The following is a 21,507-nucleotide window of genomic DNA, read 5'->3' on the forward strand; positions in this document are numbered from 1 at the left end:
ACATTGTTGTAATAATCAGCATTTTTTCTCAAGTAGAATAGCCAAACCTCATGTAAAATACTGTAGAATGTTTTTTAAGCTTTGCTACACACTGCTGACATCAAGCTTATGTTTTGACAGTCTCATGTTGAAACCAGATAATTCCGCCATCAAGCCCACTACACCACCACAGTATCTCTCTGCTTAGACAAGCACTTAGGCATTAAAAGAAAATAAATATAAAAATACCACAGTATTTGTTGAAACATAACAGGGTGGTTGGAGCTTTAAGACCTTCTCCTCCAGCAAACAGGTATGTTACATTGGGTTCATTATCATTATACCGCAACCCATGACATTTCCTACTTGAAACTCAGCCTAAGACCAAAATACCTGGTCTTGATCAGAACTGTCATTAAAATTAAAATAAACTACACTTGCTCTTAACTTGGTAAATACAAGAGATGCTGAAGGTGGTGAATGTAATTTAATTGTGGGCTAACAAATCTAAGCAGTATTAGAAAATTTTATACTTAATGTGGTACAACTGAAGGGCATCACCACTGAGAAATTTCTATTATTTGCTACATGGAAATAGGAGAAGGGAACAGTTTAAACTTTTATGGATTATGAAACAACAACAGCCAATGCAAAGCTGACTGAGTGAAAGCTTTACCTTCTCTGAATAAAAGGTTGTATGGCAATACTGAAAATAAGCAACCCAAAATTCAGCTGCACAGAAATAAGTCTTAGAGCTACAAAAAAAGCTTCATTGCTCTTCTACTCTGTAGCTACAACAGGTAGCGCAGGAGCTGAGGCTTTCAGGCACTGTAAATTCAAAACAAAAAGCAAAGACAAGGGATCATAATGCATAAAGTACAGTGTAAAAATGGTCCCACATCTCTTTAATGAACACAGATAAACATGAGCACCAGCAATGCCGGACCTACATGAAATGGCTAGGCAAGAAGTCTAGGTAGATACCACTGAGAAAAGCTTTTTAAGCACACAAACTATATCCACAAAACACAAGTTCAAATACAGTCCCTAAACAACAACCTACTATTTCCCTTTGTACAGAAAAGAGACAAGCATTTTATTAAAGGAAGATCTGTGGGTTTTGGGAGCTACTTAACTGATCCATTCTAAGCTAAGACTCAAGTTACTACAGACTGGGGACCTAACTGCAGTCAATACTGCCATTTCATATGCTTACTAAAGACAAGTATTTGGGGGGGAGGAGGAAAAAATGAAGCACAGAAGAACCTTTTAAGAACACATTTATTACTTCAGCACCAAGATAATATTAGCATCAATTGACAGTGTTTCACCCACCTAATGCCTCCAACTGCAAACATTAAATGAATGCAGGTGTTGGACTGAAGAACAAATTGAGTAAAGCTAAATAACTGGCAGAAATAACGGGAACAAGAGAAAACACACATCTGGGAAGCACCACACTTGAGGCAATAATGTTCAAATACAGGCAGAAAGTTAAAATTCAGCTGTCTGTATGAACAAGCAGTATCAGTTGTCACAGAGTTAAGATTTCACAAGGTTAAGTGCAGCTTTTAACGAAGGAAAGCATTTTCTCCTTTTCCATTTTCTTTCCATTATGAAAGGACAAGTGCAAAATTCCTTACTCACACACAGTAACATAGAGGTGCTAATTGGAGTCAAATGACAACTAAAATTCTCCTGAGTTTTTCTGCTCTCCTAAGTAACTCTTATCAGCATTTTTTTTTTAATCAAAAATAAAAATGTCATTGCATTCCAGGTCTTAGTAAGATATGAAAATTAACAGCTATATACTGCAAGTTGCATTAAAAATATTAAAATGTTTGTGTGCAATGTCAAAGAAAGTGAGTACCAGCAACTCCCATAGATTTCAGCTGGCGCTAAAGACATTGATGATATAAAAAAAAAAAAACAAAGCTCAAACAAAACACAACACGAAAACCCCACAACCCAATAAATGTTACAGAATTCTTAGAGATGCCTACATAAATACAGTACTACTGTCAATTTATTAAATGCCTCTGAAAGTAAGACAAGCAAGGTGCCCAAATACGGAGCTTTATCGCCCTAGTTTGTAAGATGCAACTCTAACACATAAGATTTATAAAATGCAAGTCTGGCAGAAAGCACAGACTCACAGAAAGAAAGAAAAGTAAAAAAAATTAACACCACCCCCACCCCCCCCCCAAAAAAAAAAAAAAAACAAAACCAAAAAACAAAAAAACCCACAACTTAAGATTATCTATTTTCATGTCAGGTTGTGTGCCACTCACAATTTCAGAGATAGAATGACAATGTTTAGTGTTATCATAACTTTCAACTTACTCTGAAATAAGGGAAATGTCTGAGGAAAAGACATTTTCTAGCCCCAGTAGGAACCAAATAAAATCCCTCACAGTGAATTCTAATCAGACACCAGCAGCCCAGCTAGCTGATCCACAGCGAAATGAGTATGACAGACTGGAAGATATGATGTCAGTAGCAGAAATTACTGCAAGTATATGAATTATATCTGGAGAAGGGAAAGAAATTGCATAGAGTTTGATAGTATATGTAATCTATCTTAAATGATATAAAGTAGAGTAATTTTAAAGGATTAAAATACACCTTTTAAGTTTACCATCTTTGAGAAAGCTGGGGCAGCCTCTGTATTTTGCTTTTATCTGTGATTTACAGGGTCCTATTCTTTGCTAGTCTTCCTCCAATTTGTCTGCTGGATCTGATTACCAGATGGCTAAAATAAATGTATTATGTTCATTCATGGTAACAGAAGTTGTCTTTAAGGGTTCTGTCACGGCTTCACTATCTTTTCCTTTGTACCTACTCCTCCCTCTGCGAATTGATTAGATTTCAGAGCTAAGTTTCATCTGAGGGCCATTCTGCTGAATGCTGCATTGAAAAGCATATTATCTATTCTAGGAAGCACATACAGATGACCACAGGATATCACAGACCTGTCCTAAAGCAACAACTGCCCTACTCTGCCAAGAAAATAGATGGTTTGATAATCTCAGGGGACAGATTTCCAGAATAAGTATCTGTTACTAACATACATTCTAATGCAATCCAAGAAATAGGTGACAGTTGGACAGAAAGAAGGAAATTAAAAGCAACATATACACAGTGCAAAGCCAAGGAAGGTAACAAGACTAAAGTGAAGACCAACAGCAGTAGGCAAATGAACGACTTGGAGAGCTACCCTATACCTCACGAGAGGTACTTGTTCACTACATGGTTTTGTTTGATCTGGTAAACCGCTACAAACCTGCAAGTAGAGAAACTAAATGAAAGAAAAGGGCATAAACGCACCGTGGCATGAGGGAACATGTATGGCTCTACACATTGTCTCCTTTCCTTTAGTAAAGTTCCATGTGCAACCTGTCATCTGAAGTGATAATGCTGTCCCAGAACTCTCTTAGGTGAACCCATCCCTGAGTGCTTTTGCTACAGATGTGAACCAGGCTCTTTACCCAACAGATCTCCTCCTGCGATCAGGTGTTTCCTTAATCTGAATTCCATTTTGTAAATATCTAATGCAATGTATTAGCACTTCAGTGTTATGTATTTATCCATTAACACACGGGCATCTTGGGTTTTATTTTCAGTTTAGTACAATAATTCTCTGTCTCTTAGTCAAAGCTTGGATGTCATAGAACTGATATCTGAAGAACAGCTTTTAATATAGATGAAAATCCGCGTAGTGGATCACCTAGTCAAAATTTAAGTGATCACACTGACTGAACACAGAAGAGTGGCTTCAGAACTAAAATAAGATGAAGGTTGTATCTTAAAAAATCCCAAACCTGTTTTTCACCTCATGTAACGTTTCCCACTTTTCTGGAAGCACCTCCACTAAGTTTAATTTTTCTAAATTGTATATTGGAAGCTTCGTTAGTAATTATATATAAGCATGTTAAAAATTAAAAAAAAAACCCAACAAACAAAAAACAAACCCACAAACAAAAAAACCAAACAAAACCCCACAACACTTAGTGCAGTACAGTTTTTGGTGGTAACATTTGCTATTCTTCTTCTTTATTTAAACTATACTCTTAGCCTTTCAATATTTTTTTAGCCAATGGCATTAATTCCTCAGCATGGCATTTAGAACAGACTGAGGTATAATTATTGTGAAATAAAAAACTCAGCACACTTGAAAAACAGAAATAAAAAATGAGTAGACAATACACCTACGTATTTTTTTTACCTACAGCACAAACATATGGTCATAGCAGTGGGATATATTTTCTTTGTATACCGAGAAGGTTATAAGTATTTTTTGACAGTTATAAAGGGGCAGACTTGGCCATACACAAGAATCAATAACAACCATGTAAAGCCTACAGCAGTGCACACTAACAGGCTGTAGGAGACATTAACACTAGCTAAAAGAAATAACTGTATTTTCAATGAACTTGTTCCTCCTGGATAATCAATTTTTTACACTTCTTACCAGCTGTTCCCACATAGCTCAGGTAGTGCAATGGAAGCAGCTGTCATACAGAATCCATATATTACATGCATGTTATGAGGTTTTAATCTGTCAGAGATGTTTTATGTTTGCTAATTTTGATCAGTCATATCATCTTGAGACCAAGATGAAAACAAATTCACCACTTCTATTTAGGCAAGATGTAATCTACACAAATACACTAATCTGGCTTGATTCATTCTGGATGGTAAAAAAAGAATACTAATTGTGAATCTACTAAAGTCCCATCCTCAAATCCCCTTTATTCCAGAAGTAAGATTTCATCATTAAAATCAGTTTGCCCCACCGCCCACATTCAAGAGATTTGTCACAATCATTGTTTCTGAAATATTGAGTTATAAGGTGCCGTAGTAATTACTATGGAATAAATAGCAATTAAGATTGTTCACACAAATAAGCTCAAACTGTTTGCAGTGAATAATTATGCTAATAGTGTTTTTCTACATAATTTGTGCATCCTTCACAACAATTTACTAGAAAATGTGAAATGTAAATTTGATGCACTACTACAAAAGCTCTGAAAATATGTTTAGTTCTTATTTTTTCCCACTAATTTAAGAAAGCACACAACTAAAACATACTTCTACATTCGTACATTTAAATTCGAAATCAAACTATGCCGAAATTGAAGCAGTCTTTTTTTTTCATTGTATTCCAGCAAAATCGTCCTAAACCATATGCAACAGACATGCTCCTTGCTTAAACCTCACAATGTTGTAACACACATTTTAGCAATTTGAAAGAAGCTGGACTTACTGCTATGTAATAAACTTTGGCCTTTTCCACCAACTTCCAGTTCTTCTCCAAATCAAGATGCTTTTCCTTCTTGTAGCAATTAGCAGCAGCGAGGTTAGCTACAAGAGACCTGGAAGTGATTAAAAACAGGGCATTAGATCCTCTTTAACACGGCTGCAAATTTCTGACTAGGAACAAAATTTCTCAAAGATAATGAAAGATCCTAAGGAACATAACAGCAAGTAACAAAGAGCACCATAAAACACATATACATTATTTGACTATTTCATAATATTTAAATAGTATTTTTAAATCATATATTAAATACAATTTAAATTTAAACCATTTATTAAATGATGTATTTTAAATCCAGCTACATAGTTTATGTAACCTATCACTATTATATTGTTCACGTGCCTTCATTTGGTTAGACTCAACCTTTGTTGCATTTTGTGACGAACTCCCTCTGTATGGTATCGCATCTACAGATTTTTGTTAAAACTCTTCTAGTACCTAACACCTAAAGGAAAGTAGTCATTCCAGTTTATCTTCTGAAAACTGTTTTTCCTCACTAGAACGAAAAAGTTGATGGATATGAGTGTCTTGCCTTTATAATTTTCCAATGAATAGTTAAATTATTTAAAAGGATGTTTGTTTGGGTTTTTTTTTCCCCCTTGGGTTCATATTTTCCTTTAGCAAATGAAAATGGGTCACATTGCTACTTTTAGATGAACTCTTAAAAAAAAACCAAAAAACAAACAAAACTACTTTGGCTTAGCTGTGTATTACTGGAAAACTACCAAGAACTCATTTGTACTTCATTCTTTCCTAACAAGTTACAACACAAGCCATGGGACACAACTTCCATTGGCAAGAACAAAAATACTTGTATCATATTTACTTTGTTACATGTAAGACACATTCTATTTCAAATCCTCCTCTTCAGCCATTCAATTCAGCCTTATGAAACACACAAAACTTACAGATGTACTCCTAAAAACAGGTCATAAAAAGACGGTTATGCACTAAATCTCCACTCTGGCTACCATCACCAAATCCTTCTGTGCAATTTTATTATGAGAATGTTCAATAACATACAATATTTAGGGAAGGGGAGTTGGGGAAACAGACAGTTCCATGCTGGCAGACAGAGTTTTACATTTAATTTTCAGGATTTAATAGCCATAGGATGCATCTTCATCATTAACACATCATTGTTTTGAGATATTTAAGTACATTAGCCAGATAAGTAACATGTAATTACACACAAAACATAAGGCTATTGAAAACTTTTGCCTTCTCCAATGTGCATACAATTGATGTATGTATCATTCTTTTCCATATAAATGCTACTACAGTCCAGAGACAATAGGCTGGAGTGAATTGCTAATCTGCTTCTACTAAGCTATGCTTCTGCCTCCAGATTGAGTACCACGTACAGGTGCTAGGAGGTAAGTAAACTGGGAATTCTTGAAAATTTATTCTACCTCAAAACAGCATCTTTCCACTGTTGCCATTTCTCTTTGTCCCATTCAATAAAAAAACCCAAACAAAAGCCCAAAAGAATCTCTCATGAAGACAGCAACCAAGTCTCCCTGTAAGCTTCATCATCAGTGAACCACTCATCACTGACAGTCCCCATGAAGTTGAACAGATCATGTATATAAAAATTGAAACAAAAAGTTAGACTAACTTTTTCTGAATGTGTCAAAATACATAGCACAGTTCTGTGTCATTTCATCCCAGGAATATTCTTGGTGCTTAATCTTTTAATTCTAAAGCCTAAAGGCAATGAGGACTAACGTGAATTTAGAAAATTTTTAAAAATAATAATTTATAAACAAATAGACCAAGCCTGTGTAGCAATACAAGTAACGCGGCAAGAAATTTCATTCTTCATGAATATTATCATTTCAATTACAAGAAATCCACCAGAGAACCAAGTAAATCCAAGAAAGACACGTGCATAACTACGGTCATTTTCTGTAAACCAAACTTAAAAAGCAAATTAAATCTTTCAGTTTTGGCAAACCCTGAATATCCATCAAAGACCTAGCTGGAAAAATCTTGTCTGTGTATGTATGATGCTAAGTGAAAAGTAATTATGTTCCAGAAAACTAAGCAAAGACTCTCTATGTTTCCTTTCACTTACCACATGCTCCTGAAACTGTAAACCTAGCTCTCTGAGGCCGCATCCAACTGTAGAGATGCTCTGCACATGGTGTGTAATAAAAGATGGTTACACTGAAGACAAAGCACCAAGCTTTTCCAAATTAAAACTGTAAGTCAAACAGCCTTGAGTTCAACATGTGGGACACAGAGAAGGTAGATGTTTTTTCAATGAAATACGGTAATTGGACACAGCCAGAGTGCTTCAAATCAAACGGTTTAATGGAGACTCTGCGCATGTGGGGATTTCTGAGCAGAATGCACAAATCAAAGTCACAGATTATGACGGAGTGTAGGTTCTACTTTAGAGTTCAAACACGCGTTAGGATTTTCTTGAAAAGCTCTGAGAAAACAAAGTGTATTAGTATTGCTAAGCTAGAGAATTCAGAGTGGAAATCACAAATCAGCTCCAAACGCTTTCCTGCAAAAAGCTAGCAGACTTAGCAGAAACAAGAAACATCCACGTCAGGGCACCTTTAACATAAATATACACCGTCACTTACTGGGAAAACCAGGAGGGCTATTAGCCAGCTCCTGCAAAAGAGACAAGAGAGCTGAATTACCTGAAGAAGGAAGTTAGCACGTACCTCAATTGGGACAAGAGATTAGTCAACAAATAGAGTTATCAACCTGGGCCAGGTTGAAGTGATTCTTACAAATACAGAAAATGCTGAAAACCAAGAAACAATCAAAGGGTAATTAAAGATTGAGAATAAACTTGCTCGCACTAGGAGAGGTGGGGTTGCACAATACAGCCTTTAGCAGCAAGCGTTGGCCATTTTTTTCTGTCTCCCGAGCAGGGAAATAAGTCTCGAACTTGCTGCACGCTCTCCAGCATGCTCTGAAACAGCCATTGAGATGAAGCCACTGTCTCTAGTATTTGAGCAAACACATGATATCAAGGGAGAAAAATGTTTTATGTAAGCAAAGTAAAAATACTGCTTGACAAGTTAAAGAAGTACTTGCAGACATTTTTATGAATAAATTTACCTAAACTTTTAAATTCCATTGAGATGCATGGCAAATGATGCATGTATTTTTGCATATATTAGATGCGTGTCTATTAACGATCTTGACTTCAGTTTCCCATCATGTCATGTAGGAAACAGTGATTGCTACAGGATGCCTACACAGACACTATATGACTGGAGAGAGAGAGAGAGAGAATCACAGAGCAGAAACATCTTTATTGCTTATCTTCCCTTTGAAAAACTGAATATGAATACTGGAGATGAAGGGGGAAGTCTGTAGACATAATTAATGTCAAAATTCCAGATGAAGATGAATGAACTTCCTTCCTCCACTGAGTACGTACATTCATTCCTGAGAGTAAGACATTATGTATGACATTAAATTGGGAGGGACAGGTTGATAAGCTGGGGGACAGGGCTGTCTGTCATTCAGTGGATCTTCAAGAGCCTGGAGAATTGGGCTGGCAGAAAACTTGAAGGCAAATGCAAAGTCACGCAACTAGGATAGAATAACTGCCATGCAACAATACAGGCGGCATGTTGACAGGATACAACGCAGCTTTGCAGAAAAGGACCTGGAGGTGCTGGTGGACCAGGCTTGGAACATGAGTCAGCAGTACACCCACACAGAGAAGGTTAATCACATTCTGGTCTATATGAGCAAGCATGGAGCCAGCAGGAAAAAAGGAAGTTACGTACTCACATTCTGTTCTGGTCTCCAGACCTCATCTGGAGCTCCATGTCAAGCTTTGAGCTTTCCATTACAAGGAAGATACTGACATAATGCAGTGAGTCCAGCAGTGGGTCATCAAGATCATTAGGGGGCTGGAACACTTAACAAATGAAGAAGGGCTTGGCTGAGCCTTAAGAAGAGGTTTTCCTGCTGTTTTCAAATATTTAATGAAAGTTTACAGACAAGATGGAGACAGACTATTCTTGGACACAAGAAGGAACAGACACAAGCTGGAAAAAGGAAAATTCCAACTGGGTATCATAGAAGAATTTCTCCCATGAAGAGTGGTCAAACACTGGAACAGGTTGCCCAGATAGGTTGTGTAACCTCCATCCCTGGAGATGCTGAAAACCCATCTGGACGTTGCCCTGAAAAACCTGTTGTAACTTCGAAGTTGGCCCTGCTTTCTACAGGGGTTTGAACCAGATGTCCACTCTCACTAAAATTGTTTCAGGGTTCTACATGTTATTGGGAAAACTCTCCCTCCTCTGACTCTCAGTTCCGTTCATGTGGCTGCCTACTGCTTTTTCTAATTCTACCCAAAACATTCACCAACTTCTCAGGAGGTTTGGTGTGGATTTTAATTATGGGACTGCTCTCTTACCTGCATAAAATCTACTAACTCCTGATACTACTTTCAAAGGGAAAGAGCAGTTCCTTAGGATCAGTGGCACTGAAAGCCACAGAGGGAAACTGAAAAGGATAATGACAGATATTTTGCTCTTATTCAGACCCAAAAAGAAAATATTCTTCAGGGTAATCAATAACATTTTCATTAACATTTTCATTATTGATTCAATATCTAGTATCAGAAAATTTAGATATTAGCAGAAATTACAGAGGGTTGGTGTGTGCTGGTAACATCTCAAGATTAAGGCAGACATGACTAGCTTTAAAAAAATCACCAGGAGGTAATCAGCAAAGCAGTAGTACATAAGTTCAAGTTTTGTGGGTGGAGGGAGAAAGAAGAAAGCAAAGATAAATGCCTATTGTCTTCATTATCTCTTTCTGAAATTCTTGTTTTTATTAATTTTATTACAATACCCGAAATAAATCACTCTATAAACAGGTTCTTACTTATGGAATGCTCTGAAGCCATACAAAACACCACAAAGGCGATTGTTCATAGTCTACAAATATAAGAAAGGTTGAATAGAGTTCTGGAGAAGTGCTTTTTTTATATAGCAAAGACCATCTTAAAAAAAAAGTAGCAAATGAAAACATGAAAGACAAAATTCAAATGAAATTGGTAAGATGTACACATACAGAACTACAGTTGTTACATGAACTTCTCAACAACAGCAAAAACAAAATTGCTTTTTTTCTCCCTCTTGTATAAAATCAAATTAACCCTTTCAATTGTGCTATATGCTGACACCTATCCTCTTTAAACACACTACCACCTGAAGTATGTTCCTCACTTGCTAATCAAGTACATATCTGACATGCCAATCAGCTTTCATACAGGCTGCATAAACATACTTGTTAACGAACTTTATCTCCCACATATTTTCTCTCTCCAGAGCAACTGGAAGCTATAAAGTTCAGAAAGAAATAGTATATTATTATCTTACACTTTTCTGCCATAGTACAACTGCCTTTCTCTAGAAGCATATTAATACCGCCCAGCCTCAAACCATGAGCCAGGCAGTCAAACCGGTGTTAATACGTCCTTTTTGATTCAAATCACAATTTTTCAAGGCCAAATATTCCAAACAAATAGGCTCCACACACTATGCCAACTGCATTTATATCTTAAGGGAACATGAAAGGCCCCTGACCTGTTATCACTAGTGATGCAGGCAGCACAAGTTCCTGTTGGTTCTTCACTCTGCTCATAGTAATGGGCATCCACATGAGCTTCCTCAGCCTTTTTCTTTAAGATCTCTCCAAACTTGTCTTTGCCGATGCACCCAAAGAAAGTTGCAGCTTTGTAAGGGCTCTGAATCATCCACTGCAGATAGACAGGAAAAATAAAAACAAAAAACAAAGTTAGCACACCTGGCATATATATATTTTTTGCCATTTTTTTCTCTTGCCATATTTAATTCTGTGCCTACAGAGCATTGTGACACAGAGAACACATCTATGCCTGCACTAAAAAACATCCAGTACATCAAGGGATGGAAGGTCAAAGAATAAAAAAATTACCCTTAATGATCCCAACGAGTGTTTAATACCTAATATAGAACTTAAATACACGTAGTTCACTATCAAATAAAGTGGATTACTATGTTTTTACAAGGTATTTCAAGAGAGGTTTCCTTGCTCAAAGGAGATGCCCCTACACTTACGTTTAATCACCCAACCTTTGGTATCTTTAAAGAAAATGTGTAGAAAATAAAAGAAAAGAAAAAAGCATCAAAACCAAAAAAAACCAACATAAAAACCAGAGAGATAGCACATAAGGAAAACAATACATTTGAGAAACCTAAGAAGAAACGTTGTGCAACATTCACGATATATAAAAAACTAAATGGTACTGAAAATAACCATTTGTGTCTACCATTTAATTATATGCAAAAAAGCAAATGCTCCCCATTTACATTGTTAAACCACGCATGAAAATATCTATCTCCAACTTTATTAAGAGCAGTTCTGTCACTTGAATTGTAAAGAAAGAGCGTAGCTGCACAGTGTTGCTAAGGTGCCAGGTTATTTCATAAAGCTCCTCTTTTATTCATACAAAATATGTATCATTCAACTGTAACTCCATTTTGTACTAAGTTAAAAAATAGCATTTAGCAGCAATGTAAAATCTAGAGTGAAAAAATAAATGCGAAGAAACAATCATAGGCCCTACTCTGCTGGTGGTGAGTCAACCAACTGAAGTCATTATAATTCACTCTAATTACAGTCAGAAAGCTTATTCACTCAATCTATGGTATGAATTAAAGGCTACATCAATTTACTGCTATACTAAAACCCTACTTATAATTGTTTCCTAATCAAGATTTAAACAAACGATAATGTCTCCATTAGAAAGCAGCATTAGTGGTAGCTGCGGGTTGTAGAAAGGTCAAGTAACTGAGTTGCAAATACATGCTTAGTCACATCTTTATTACTTCCAGCTTCAGAGGAGGAAAAAAAAAACCAAAAAAAAATATCTTTAGTCATGTAAAAGTCTTCATTAATAAGGCAAAGGTGGACAAAATCTGCAAGGCCTCTTTCCTGCAGCAATTAAAGTTATGTAAAGTTTAAGGACAAAAAAAGATTGTATTGTCAGATGGTGGCAGCATTCAATCTCTCATTCATGAAATGCACACTACATATGCTCTGCTAATCTATTCCGTATCACTCTAAATTAATATAAATTAAGAAAACCCTTAACAAGAGAATTATCTATGATATCCTTGTATTTTACATACATTTGCACGGTATTCATTTAGGATGTCTTAGGAACAGTAATCTTTTATATTTGGAGGTATGGTTAAATAGAACAGATTATTTAACAAGGCTAACGATGTTGTGACCTACTGTAAGCAAATACGGAACCAATTTCCACACCGATAAGAACTGAAGTACCTGAAGCCTCATGTCCCAAGCTGAAAACCATGCCTTACTCTGACAAATAGCAAGAATTAATAGAGATAACTATGAACAGCGTTTATCAACAGTTCTTCAAAAAACATAAGACTTCAAACTGCACCTTAGGCTTACAACACTTCATCGAATGACATAACTTTTCCATCCTTTATACATAAAGTCTGACAACATTTAGAGCAGTAGTAAGTAATATTTACCATACATCTCTGAAAAAAAGAATTTCTGTTCAAGTATCACAGTTTTGGCTATTGGCAGCAGTTCAGTTTGAATTCAGATGTGATATATGCCATATATAACTATCACAATCCTTACTTTAAATGTAAGTAAAATTATTCGTGAGAATCATAAGTTACAACCTAGGATTTCTTGAGATGAACCTTTGTATATTGTGCAGACCACTTCTTCCAGAAGCAGTGGTTCTGCTCATACTGGTGATTATCTGAAACATGAGTATTATATGATGGGGGAATATTTCTACCATATAGATATTATTTTCCTTTGAACATCAGACCTATGTTGAGCGACACTGAGGAAGATGGAAAAGCAGTTCAGCAGTGTTTCTGGAAAGATCCTCTTATCCCAGATCTCCAGTTACAAATACTCCCAGCTTCTTGGAATTATCTCCACAGATTCCTACAATAATGGTGGTCAGGTGTTGCTAGCTGCAGTGCTCCTCCAAACTGTTCCTCCTTTGCTCAGCTAAAAGGCTACATATTAGTAAAGGCAAAAAACAGACACCGCATTACAAATTTGATGAAACCGAACTATAGAAATATCTCTGTGGTATACCATTGAAGTTGCACCTAGTGGAATGAGCCATGGCAGGCATTTTTTGCATAGGTGTGAAAAAACAAAAAAGACAAAATAACATCTTCAAGGTAGACTCTGGAGAACTTTTTTAAAAATTTCACCCTGGGTTGGAGTTTAATTTTGAATAACTTGATATGGAAATAACAGGCTTCTATGGGCTACCTCACACACCATCGTTATTAGCAACATTTTGACTAAAATACTCTAAATGGGAATGGGGGTCAGTCATCACAAGATACTTATCATCAAGAAACAGCCATGCAGCGTTGTATCCAATAGCAAATGAAGGTCAGTAACAAACTGCATACATTAATACCAGGTATATGGTTATATAAACTGCAAATTAATTTTATAGATTTATGTGGAATACAAGATTTAATTGAATGAAAAAGACTTTAGACAGAAACGGAAAATGACCCAGCTCAGCAGGCACTAGCATAATGAGTTAATTATCTAGGGTTTGGCTAGGCAGCGAGGCAGCTATTAACTAACTGTATTGACAGTCTGGTCAGGAGAGGTTGGCACCTGGCCACACCATGAATCCTCACCATCACCCAAGGGAATCTGAGGCTGTCAATGTCCCAAAGACAGAAGTGTCAAAAGTAGGAACTTATCATGAAAGAACAAGACAGCCTCAGGACTGGAGCACCACAGAGGAAACTCAAAATCTAGTGTGGTTTATGAAATCTAATGTGTTTCTCCATCCTAAATTTTTCTTCTGTCAACACAACTTGGACATCAGGTATACACAAGGACAGGCCCTGACCTTTTCAGTTAGAATAAGCATCCATGACAGAGGATGGGACAGAGCACGGGAAATAGAACACCTTTCAGATGTTCTCTTGAGTTAAACAGATTGCATTTTGCTTGCATTTTTATTGTATACACTCTGGCAAACTAAAAGCAAATATTAACTTTTTTTAAAAATTTATTTCTTGCCTTTAGCATAACTCTGTATTAAAATTAGGCTGATTTCAAAATAAGCAGCATCTAATATCAGATTACCCTATCCCTACAGGCACATGATTCCTTACAATCAAATCCTGAAGCCAGCACTTCCAAAAGAGGCCAGCACCCTGATTGCTCAAGGATACACTAGAGAGTGACAGAACGCTTCTCTCCTTATTTTCATGAGGCTAACTTGGGCTCAAAGTAGTAGGAGTATCTGTTCAAGTGGTTTTTCATGATCAGAGCTAATAGGGTGAACTCTTCGGTATGCTTTAGTTATCAGAGAAGCATAAGAACCTTTGTGTTCCAGGGAGTAGGTGGCCACTACAGAGAACAGCATTGCCTTTCTTGCAAGATGTTGAGATGCCAAGAAAACTTCATAACAAGTAAAATTTCTGAAGACTCAATCGTGACTTTGTGAGACTGCTTGGAGTTAACTATGTCCCACTCTTTCACATCCTCAGACTCGAAGATGTGGTACAGCTATCTCCCACTTCTGTTTGATTAGAAAACAATTTCGGGAAGGCTCCGGGGAGACCTTATAGCAGCCTTCCAGTACCTGAAGGGGGCCTATAAGAAAGCTGGGGAAAGGCTGTTTGCAACGGCATGTAGCAATAGGACGAGGGGCAATGGTTTTAAACTAGAGCAGGGTAGGTTTAGATTAGACATTAGGATGAAGTTCCTTACAATGAGGGTGGTGAGACACTGGCACAGGTTGCCCAGAGAGGTGGTGGAGGCCCCATTCCTGGAGACATTCAAGGCCAGGCTTGATGAGGCTCTGGGCAACCTGATCTAGTTGAAGATGTCCCTGCTTACTGCAAGGGGGCTGGACTAGAAGACCTTTAAAGGTCCCTTCCAACCCAACACATTCTAGGATTCTATGATTCTAATTTACCTCACTATCTCCAGTTGCAAAGATAATGCCCCTGCCAAAAGGAGAGCTGGCTACTGCTGGGTCTTGGTACACAATCCTGCAAGACTTAAAAAGAAACATCGTACTGATGAAGCTTAAGACAGATTTACAGCCTTCTGCCTAAAACAAAGATCCTTCAGAAGTGATTTCATTTTACTCCAATGCTATGCTTTGCTGTAAGTGCCACTGTTAACTGGACAACATCAATAATCAGAACAAGGAGGCTGATGAAGACACTCTCTATCAGTCCCACATTGTTCTCCATCTGAACTCCTTAGCTCCTGAATTCTTTTATAAAGCTGCAGCCAGTAGTTCATTTCCACGTCTGTCAGTCATCTTAAACTAACAATGCCAAAGCATAGGAAGCTTTGCTTAGACTGACATACCTTCTGCACATAGGAGTTTTCAGCTGTAGACTTGAATCCTAAATGCTTAGGAATTGACAACACAACAGGAAGCATTATGCCCCTTCACAGCGAAGGATCTTCAAAACTCATTAACACTGAATACAGACATCTGAAGTGCATCTGAAGTGTGTTATTTGAAGCTGGACTCTTCTCTGCATGATCTGTCAAATCTGATCTTATTTTAAATTGCAGCTCACAGAGGAGAGGACTCCAAAGACCCAAAATTAGCTCAGACTTACCATGCTTGCTAAAATCTAAACTAAACAATGTTATCAACTACTCATGAAGCACTCTTTTTAGTAAATCAGAACAGAAAAGGCTTCTTTTTATGCAGTGCTATTTGGAGAATCTCTTGTTTTTATATTCTGAATTTTAGAATGAGTCCATATACTTTTCAGAAGGTTTCACCAGTCTGTTGTACCCCTAGGACATGTCCCGTCACCAATTATATACACAGTCCATTAAAAAGCTCTTACAAATATTTTTAGGAATATTTTAGCAGCTCAAAGAGAATAAATCACACCTCACCTTAGACAGCCAGATAAAATGAGAAAAAGTGGGATCAAAACCCAAACCATTATATATAACTTAAAAACACAAAAACCTGACAATATGTGAAACAATCCTTAAAAAAGACATTAGTGTCGCTGTTCCAAGTGATCTCACTTATTTCTTATGAATAATGTGATACACCTCAAGCACAACTGGACTGCAATATGCTGTTACCATTGTACATACTATATCATTTACAATCCCTGTCGTGGTGGGTTAACCCCAGCCAGCAGCTAAGCCCCCACCCAGTCGCTCCCTCCTGGGGGGAAGGGGGAGAGAATTAGAAGTGCAACAGTGAATAAAAAACGCATAGGCCAAGATAACATGACACAAAGGCAATCGTTCACCACCTCGCACCAGCAGACTGATGCCCAGCCAGTCTCCGAGCCACGGCTACCTTGGAAAAATTCCCCCTCCCTCCCTGCCCCCAACAGTCTCATTGCTGACCATACTCCACACGGCCTGGACTATCTCTTTGGTCCGCTGGGGTCAGCTGTCCTGGCTGTGTCCCTTCCCAACCTCTTTCCCACCTCACAGCCTACTTGCTGGGGCAGCAGAGTGAAAAACCAGAGAAGGCCTCGATGCTATGCAAGGACTGTTCAGCAATAGCTAAAACATTGCTGTGTTAAACAACACTGTTTTGGTCACAAACCTAAAACATAGCACCACATGGGCTGCTATGAAGAAAATTAACTCCATCCCAAGCAGACCCAGTATCCCTACTCCTATTAACTCCATCCCAAGCAGACCCAGTATCCCTACTCCTGAATCACTGTGATGAGAATACAGCATCAAGACCCTGGAAAACAGATAAGATACTACAGGTTTGTTCCAACAACCTTACAATCTTTTATTTCTTTTTTTCGACAATCAATATTTAAAGATTCCAACAGCTATTATCACATAGTGGCTATATAAGAAAAAAGAAAAAAAGAGAAGTAAAAAATAAGCTTATCTTTATAAAAGCAGGCTTGCAAAAAGGAGCCCCATGTCCTCCACAGCATTTCTTCCACCATTAGCTGAAGCTGCCAAATCTTGCATGAGGAAGTGATATTGTTAAAATGCATGACAACACCCTCAAGCAACTTCCAGTCAAATGATATAAAAGTGATAATATTTTTTAAAGGAAAAGACTAGCTAAAGCCTTGCACTGAGACCAACATCTAAATCTTATCAGGATTTGGTTCAACATGTACTATCCAAATCGCTGCACAGGAATATCTATTAGTTTTAGTGCGGCACCGCAAGTTGCGTTTTGCTATCAAATTTAAATGTCTATCAAAATTTTAATCATCCAGGAGCAGTAATTCATTCACTTTTACATTTAAAAACACAAAGCTAACAAACTGCCTCTTAAAAAAATCTATAATCAATATAACTATATACAATGCTGCAATTCTTTTGTATTCCATTTCCTATTCTTTCCTTCTCGCTCTTCATCTGCTTGTCCACTGTTTTATTTTCAGTCCAGTTTGTAAGCTTCTTGCTGTACAAGGAAATACAAGTGTATTTTCTGTAACTAAACATGTAGTAGCCTCATTCCAAAGTTTCAGTGTGGCCAGAAGCTAGCTCTCTCTTTTATTGCACCCCTTAAATACTGGCCAGTCTAGGCACCTAATTCCAATACTCCTTACTCCATCACCCTCTTATCCTGTACTTATAATGCTACAGTTCTGCCTCAAACACCTGAAGAGCTGTAGCCTCGCTTCTGAAGTTCAATATATGTTATCTGAGGCCAAAGGCAGAATGTCTCCTGCAAGACGAGACAAGGCACATAATTGAGACCGCAGCTGGCCTTCCGTCCCTTCCCAGTTTGAAGCACAGAACCTGAGACATCAACTACCTCCTCGTTATTTGATCTGATCTGTCACTCCCGTTCCCCTTCCACAACATGAACACGGTCCCTTCTCAAAACCAGGGAAAAGATGATACACGTGCAAAAGAGGGCCAGTCATGCCAGTTCTTCATCACTTCAGTAAGTGATGACGTAAGTAAGAAGATCACTTCAGATCTTCATCACAACAGTAAGAATTCCAGGTTTACCTGGGACTCTTCTGCAGCTGTTTCAGTGGATACAGCTGTTTAAGAAATTTGCTAATATTACAAAGGTGTGTACAAGGTAAGGTTTGAGAGTATCTTTACCAGTAAGAGAACTCAAAGGTACCGACTTCCTTGTTGAAGACTGTGTGAAACGTGGCAAAGCAGCAAAGAAAGTACAACACAAAAAAGTCTTGTTACTCTGTGGCTAGAAGCTGTGGTGTTGAACTGTTAATGGAGGCATATTAACAAGACAAAAATGGCACATCACACTTGGGTACAGTAAGACAGACTCATTGGGCAACTATACACTAGGGTTAACCATCCCTCAGCCTACTCTACCTGTAGTAGAGAAGGCTATTCTACTCACTTCATAGAAATACAGGGAAGACTGATAAGCATTTTAAAAATGCCTTCAAATTCTCCAGTGTAAAACACTGTATATATATTTAAGTACTAACCTATAAATGAAGTTGATATTGTTGCAAAGTGACATTTTAGGATATTTCGCATATGAGTTTGCATATCTATAACCTTAAAACAAATCTTCCTTTTCAAAATGCATGCATATGTCACTCTCACTCCCCTGCTAGCTGATGTGCAGTCTCAATGAATACACCCACACTCAGGATGACAGCAAAAAAATCCACAAGTGAAGAGACTTCTTTCATTGTCTGGCAGCACAGAATTCATAAAGCACAAACCGTAAACAGCTGCCTATCAGCTTCTATCAGCAATAGTATCAAAAACAGATGCCAAAGGTCAAGTCAAAGTTTATTGACAATGATGAACTTTGACAGCCTCTATTAAATTACTTCTTCCTTTAAGGTGTATGTGATCAAAGCAGCAGAGAGATTTTCACTCAGTCACATAACAAGCTATTTGTTGAGATTGAAACATCTGGTCAATATCTTCTAACACTGCAATTTCATGCACAGTTAGCAATAGGGTACATTTCTTCTCTTCTTCTTACAGGGTCCATAAGGGTGGCACATATGGCCGATCATTTCATTCAAAAGGGTTTCAATTCCAGGCATTACATACAATTGTCTCTATCCTTTATAGTACTTTAAGTCTACCTACCATTGTTTTCCATCATCACTGCTGCCTGCTCTACTCTCTGCTATAAAAGCCCACAAATATGACAGAGCACTTAAAGCTTAACAGCTTTTGACTACTGGAGTTAGAAAGCAGTTAAGGCAAGGGAGTTTTTAAAGTGGCAGGTCTTCATCTATCTGTTCTCAAGAATTCCCAACGCATTAAACTATTTACCAAAGCTCTAGTAACAGGGATTATAATTTTTGTTGTAAGAGCAAACCCTTCATTTATGAGGCATTCCAGAGCAAGTAGAGATCGCCCTTTTTCCTAATTTATAAGTTATTCTCCATTTTACAAACATAGCAGAAAACATACACTATATTTCAAGAGATCGTGTGATAATTATATGAATTTGATGAATCATAATCCTATTTCTCAATCTGAAATAGCAAAAAGACACAAAATGTTATCTATCCCAAATGCTGAGAAATGCTTGCTTTTAAAATTATGCATCTATGTTGCCACAGCAACAAGTAGTGGATAATGTGAAATGTATTTTACCCTTCCATTTCTAAATCCCAATCTTTTCGGTCAAAAGAGAGAGAAGGGCTAGGTGCAAACATGCCTACATGTACAGTTCCAAGAATTTTCAGTTACTATTTTATTCAGTTAACGGCTGATTTCCACATCTCATTTCCACACTGGCTGACTCCAAGTAGTATCTGAACCTTAAACGTTTCCCTAGCAGTTGTAGAAGACATGGACTCTAAAACACCTCAATATAATTACGCATCGTGCCCAGATGCTGCACCAAAGGCATCCAGGAGGGGTGGGCAGTGAAGGGAGGAGGTAGCTAATCTCCATGTGGGAAAATCTACAAAATGCTTGAACAGAGACATCCCTCAGAGATGTCACTGAAGATGCCTGGGCTTTTCTGGAAAGCACGTTCACTTTCTGCACTATGGCATTTATTCAGTAGTACCTCATTGTTCTGACGGAATGGGATCTGTAACCTAGATTTAAAAAAATAAATAAATCAGAATTGTCCACTAGAAACTGATGGGTTTCATATAAATCTCAAGATATGGCTTACAGGTAACAGAATATGTTTGCAGGTTGTAAACATGAGCCTAAATAAGAGCCTGTCACAACGTGCCACAAAGGCCAACAATCAAGTCAGGAAAGCAACTAATTAGCTGTCACTTAGCACTAACAGCATTGTTGTAGACATTAAGTCGTTAGCCAGATTCTAACTCGTTTTTGATAGGAGTGGGAAGCAGGAAGTGTTGCAGGAGCTCCAAACAAGTTCAGAAGTGATGGGATTAGCACTATTAAATCACAGTCTTTTTTCAAAGAAACCCACAACAACGCCAACCAATTGCAACAGGTGCAAATTTAGTCTAAACTTTATTGTATATGTACAGCAAGGCTTATATTATTGTGGTGGAACATTCCACCTAAGCTGGTAAGAAGTTTATTTCTTCCAGAGTTAATAAAGAAGTTCCTCCAGAAGAGATTAGGAGAATAGAAGTTAAAAAATAAATAAAAACTCTGGTGTCTTTCCTCTAACTTAAAGGCTTTCTTTCACTAGACTAGAAAGCCCTCTGAGTGACCAAGACAAAACTTTGGAAAGGTGATATTTGGCTTTGAGTCAACACCATTAGGAATTAATATTTTGGGATTGGCCTCTCCTAAGTGTTATCCCATATACACCATCCGTAGTTCCCCATGGACATGTCCCCCCTCCAAGTTTCACAGAACATTCTTAAGGAATGATCCCTCTTGCCATAAACTGTAAAGATACTCCATTCTGATTCCTAACCAAAATAGCAAAATACAATTATTTATTATACCGTTTGATCACTTTTAAACTGGTGTATTCCTTCCTTCATGGTAATTCTTATATTTGATTGTAACAAATTTTAACTTTTTTTTTTTTTTAATTTTAACAAAATGTATGACAGAAGTCACATATAATTATGTGCAGTTGAAAACAGTGCTTGGCACTACCTGAATTTCTTGGCACACAGCTCAAACGTACTAGTAAGTTCAAATAATTTTCACAGAACAGATAATTTAGTCACCAACTCCTGCGTACTTCCGAAGAACTGCAAATTGCTCTTAAATTTGTTTTTTCCTGAATTCAATCACAGTTAGGA

The 21,507-nt window shown here is 37.5% G+C and overlaps 1 protein-coding gene across 2 annotated transcripts in view; it reads right to left on the reverse strand.

Moving 5' to 3' along the window:
• Positions 1-21,507, reverse strand: part of ADK (adenosine kinase) — a 298,411-nt gene that overhangs the window by 148,342 nt on the left and 128,562 nt on the right. For both annotated transcript variants that reach the window (XM_054207000.1, XM_054207001.1), the window contains exons 5-6: positions 10,879-11,051; positions 5,246-5,354 (exon numbers count right to left, since the gene is read on the reverse strand). In XM_054207000.1, coding sequence (XP_054062975.1) covers positions 5,246-5,354; positions 10,879-11,051 — 282 coding nt within the window. The remainder of the gene's footprint in view (positions 1-5,245; positions 5,355-10,878; positions 11,052-21,507) is intronic.

The sequence above is a fragment of the Rissa tridactyla genome, chromosome 6, assembly GCF_028500815.1.
Source record: "Rissa tridactyla isolate bRisTri1 chromosome 6, bRisTri1.patW.cur.20221130, whole genome shotgun sequence".
Classification (NCBI taxonomy): domain Eukaryota; kingdom Metazoa; phylum Chordata; class Aves; order Charadriiformes; family Laridae; genus Rissa; species Rissa tridactyla.